Source organism: Cyprinodon variegatus, unplaced genomic scaffold (assembly GCF_000732505.1).
Source record: "Cyprinodon variegatus isolate N-32 unplaced genomic scaffold, C_variegatus-1.0 Scaffold138, whole genome shotgun sequence".
Taxonomy (NCBI): Eukaryota; Metazoa; Chordata; class Actinopteri; order Cyprinodontiformes; family Cyprinodontidae; genus Cyprinodon; species Cyprinodon variegatus.
In genome coordinates this window covers 1,229,221-1,231,709 of record NW_015150591.1, presented here as the reverse complement: position 1 = coordinate 1,231,709, position 2,489 = coordinate 1,229,221, and the positions used below count along the sequence as shown (strand labels likewise).

Sequence of the window (2,489 nt, the reverse complement as noted above, 5' to 3'; positions counted from 1 at the left end):
TTTTTTTATTTCAATTTAAAAGAATGAAATCGAGAAATGAAACATTGAAAAATGTTTCAAAAATTAAAAAAGTTTTAAAAATCCAATAGTTTTGTTAATTTTCCACATTTTCTTTTCTTTTTCTCTTTCAAAATTAACTGTTTTATGGATGTTTTTGCCAAATTTCTAATTTTTAAAATGGGCTTTTCCAAGTTGCACTCTTTTCAAATTTCTATTTCTATTGGTCTGCATGAATGTTGGCAACAGCATTGAGCTTGAAGTTAAGAGAATGTTACAATGGCCAAAACGTGGAAACGCAGCAGGCGACGAACCAAGCTGCAAAAACGTGTAAAGCACACTACAAAACACCAAAGGCGAAAAAGCAAATGCAACAAAAAAAAAGCTGCAAACAAAAAAGAAACAAGCTGCAAAAGCACAGCAAGCAGAACTGAGCTGCAACACACGATAATAGTTTGTTCTTTCTTTGATTCCCTCTAGAGGTCTGGAGCATTTTCTGGTGCAACTTTGCTTCTTTTTTTACTATTAGCATGATTTTCTTTCTGTGATTGCAGCGTTTAGTTTTATGATGTTTTATTTCTTATTTGTTTTGTTGATTGTAGGTGTTGGCTTCTATTTTTAGTGATTAAAGCATTTTTTGTTTACATGTTTGTCTGTTTGGAGTTTGCATCATACATGAGTTTGCAGCTCATTTAGTCATTGCTCCACATTTGCAGAGTTTTTCTGTTGCATTCATTTTTGTGTCCTTGCATGTTTTGCAGGTTGTGTCACTCAGCTTTGCAGCTATTTTTCTCATTTGCAGTTCGTTTGCACCTGTCTCGCACCTTAGAATCTGATTTATAAGAAATATAATATCTATAAAACTATGAAAAAACATTTTTATATATAAAATCTATAAATAAAACAAATTGAAAAAATTATTTTGGCAAAAAATTGAAATAAATATAAAAAATACATTAAAAAATAAGAGAAAACTAAATCTTAGTAAACAGCAAAGGTGTGCTGAAAGCTTTTTGTTATTCAAATTTTTTCCAAAATGTTCTTTTTGGATTGCATTTTTTTTTTTATTTCAATTTAGAAAACAAGTTCTCTAGTTTCAACAATAATAGCACTAAATTCACTTCATATTTCTACATAGTTACCTAGACNTTTTTTTATTTCAATTTAGAAAACAAGTTCTCTAGTTTCAACAATAATAGCACTAAATTCACTTCATATTTCTACATAGTTACCTAGACAGATGCCACCCCTGGACTCAAAACCTTCCTTACAAGTGTGGATATCAAGCCTCGAGGGGTTTTTGTGAGCCTCCCTCCGATTACGGTTCATGTAGCGCCTGCTTGTGGTGCCAGTATAGGAGTTGTAGCTGTGAGAAGCAAAGCTGTGGTACAGCCGCTGGCTCGGTCTTTGTTCAGGAGAGGACTGAGACGTGCGGTAGCCATATGAGTAACTTTCGTAGCTGGGTAGACGTTCCAGCCCAGCGCAGGACTTGCCATCTCCCAGCAGGTGGCGCCCTGGTGGGCAAGTGCACTTGAAGCTACCAGGAGTGTTGATGCACTGATGGGCACAGGGCTGAGGGAGTCGCTCACACTCATTTATGTCTGCCCTCACGTAAAAGATAGACCAGCACCAGGAGGATAAAATGAGTGAGAAATAGAGGATGAGGAGAAAGGAGAGGGTGATGCATAAGTGAAGAAATGTCATAGGAGGGATGAAGATGAGAGAGGAAGGGGGAGGATGGAATATATTAATAAACTCACAGTATGATGAAACAGTGTCATGTTTATGAGAGAGAAATGTATTGACACTATGCTAGGCATGGGCCGGCTGGTCGCACGCTATGGTTTGGTAGGCAGACTGATTACTAAGGGGTGGACCTGTTTTTTCAGTGTGTTCTCATTATCAGTTCGTATGAAATCGTACGAAAAGTTATGCACCGTAATTTCGTACGTTTTCAACGTTTTTTTCATTGTATTTCGTCATATTTTTACGTCTTGCCTCGAGACAAGATATCCTTGCGCATGTTACGCACCATTCAATAACATAGAATTTAACATACAATTAACCCTAACCCTAAGATATAAAACAGCAAGCAACGTAGTTAGAGACATGAAGAAGTAATTATAGCACTGTTTTTCACAGTTTTACGTCCGTCTGCGGATCTGCTTTTTTCGTCTGTCTGGTTGCGCATGCGCACTGATCTGTTTTTGAGGATAAACGTCAAAAACGTACGAAATACTGTGCACAACTTTTCGTACGATTTCATACCAACTGATAATGAGAATATGTTGTTTTTTTCAGTTCAATTTGCATGTTTTCTAAGCCAAAACAAAATTTTTGTTTGGGCTACTCTATAAGCCTAGAACTCAAACGCTACTTCTGACATTTTGAATTGAGAAAGCTTCCTGGATGGGAAGCAAAATGTCTTCAAACTTGGAAACAAAATTCAGTTTTGTTTGAAACTTTGTTGGAATCTTGTTAGATTCCAAAGC

At 36.4% G+C, this 2,489-nt stretch overlaps 1 protein-coding gene across 1 annotated transcript in view; it reads right to left on the bottom strand.

Annotated features, from left to right (window-relative positions):
• Positions 1 to 2,489, bottom strand: part of hmcn1 (hemicentin 1) — a 175,905-nt gene that overhangs the window by 6,275 nt on the left and 167,141 nt on the right. Inside the window, exon 101 of the mRNA XM_015376644.1 lies at positions 1,230 to 1,598. Coding sequence (XP_015232130.1) covers positions 1,230 to 1,598 — 369 coding nt within the window. The remainder of the gene's footprint in view (positions 1 to 1,229; positions 1,599 to 2,489) is intronic.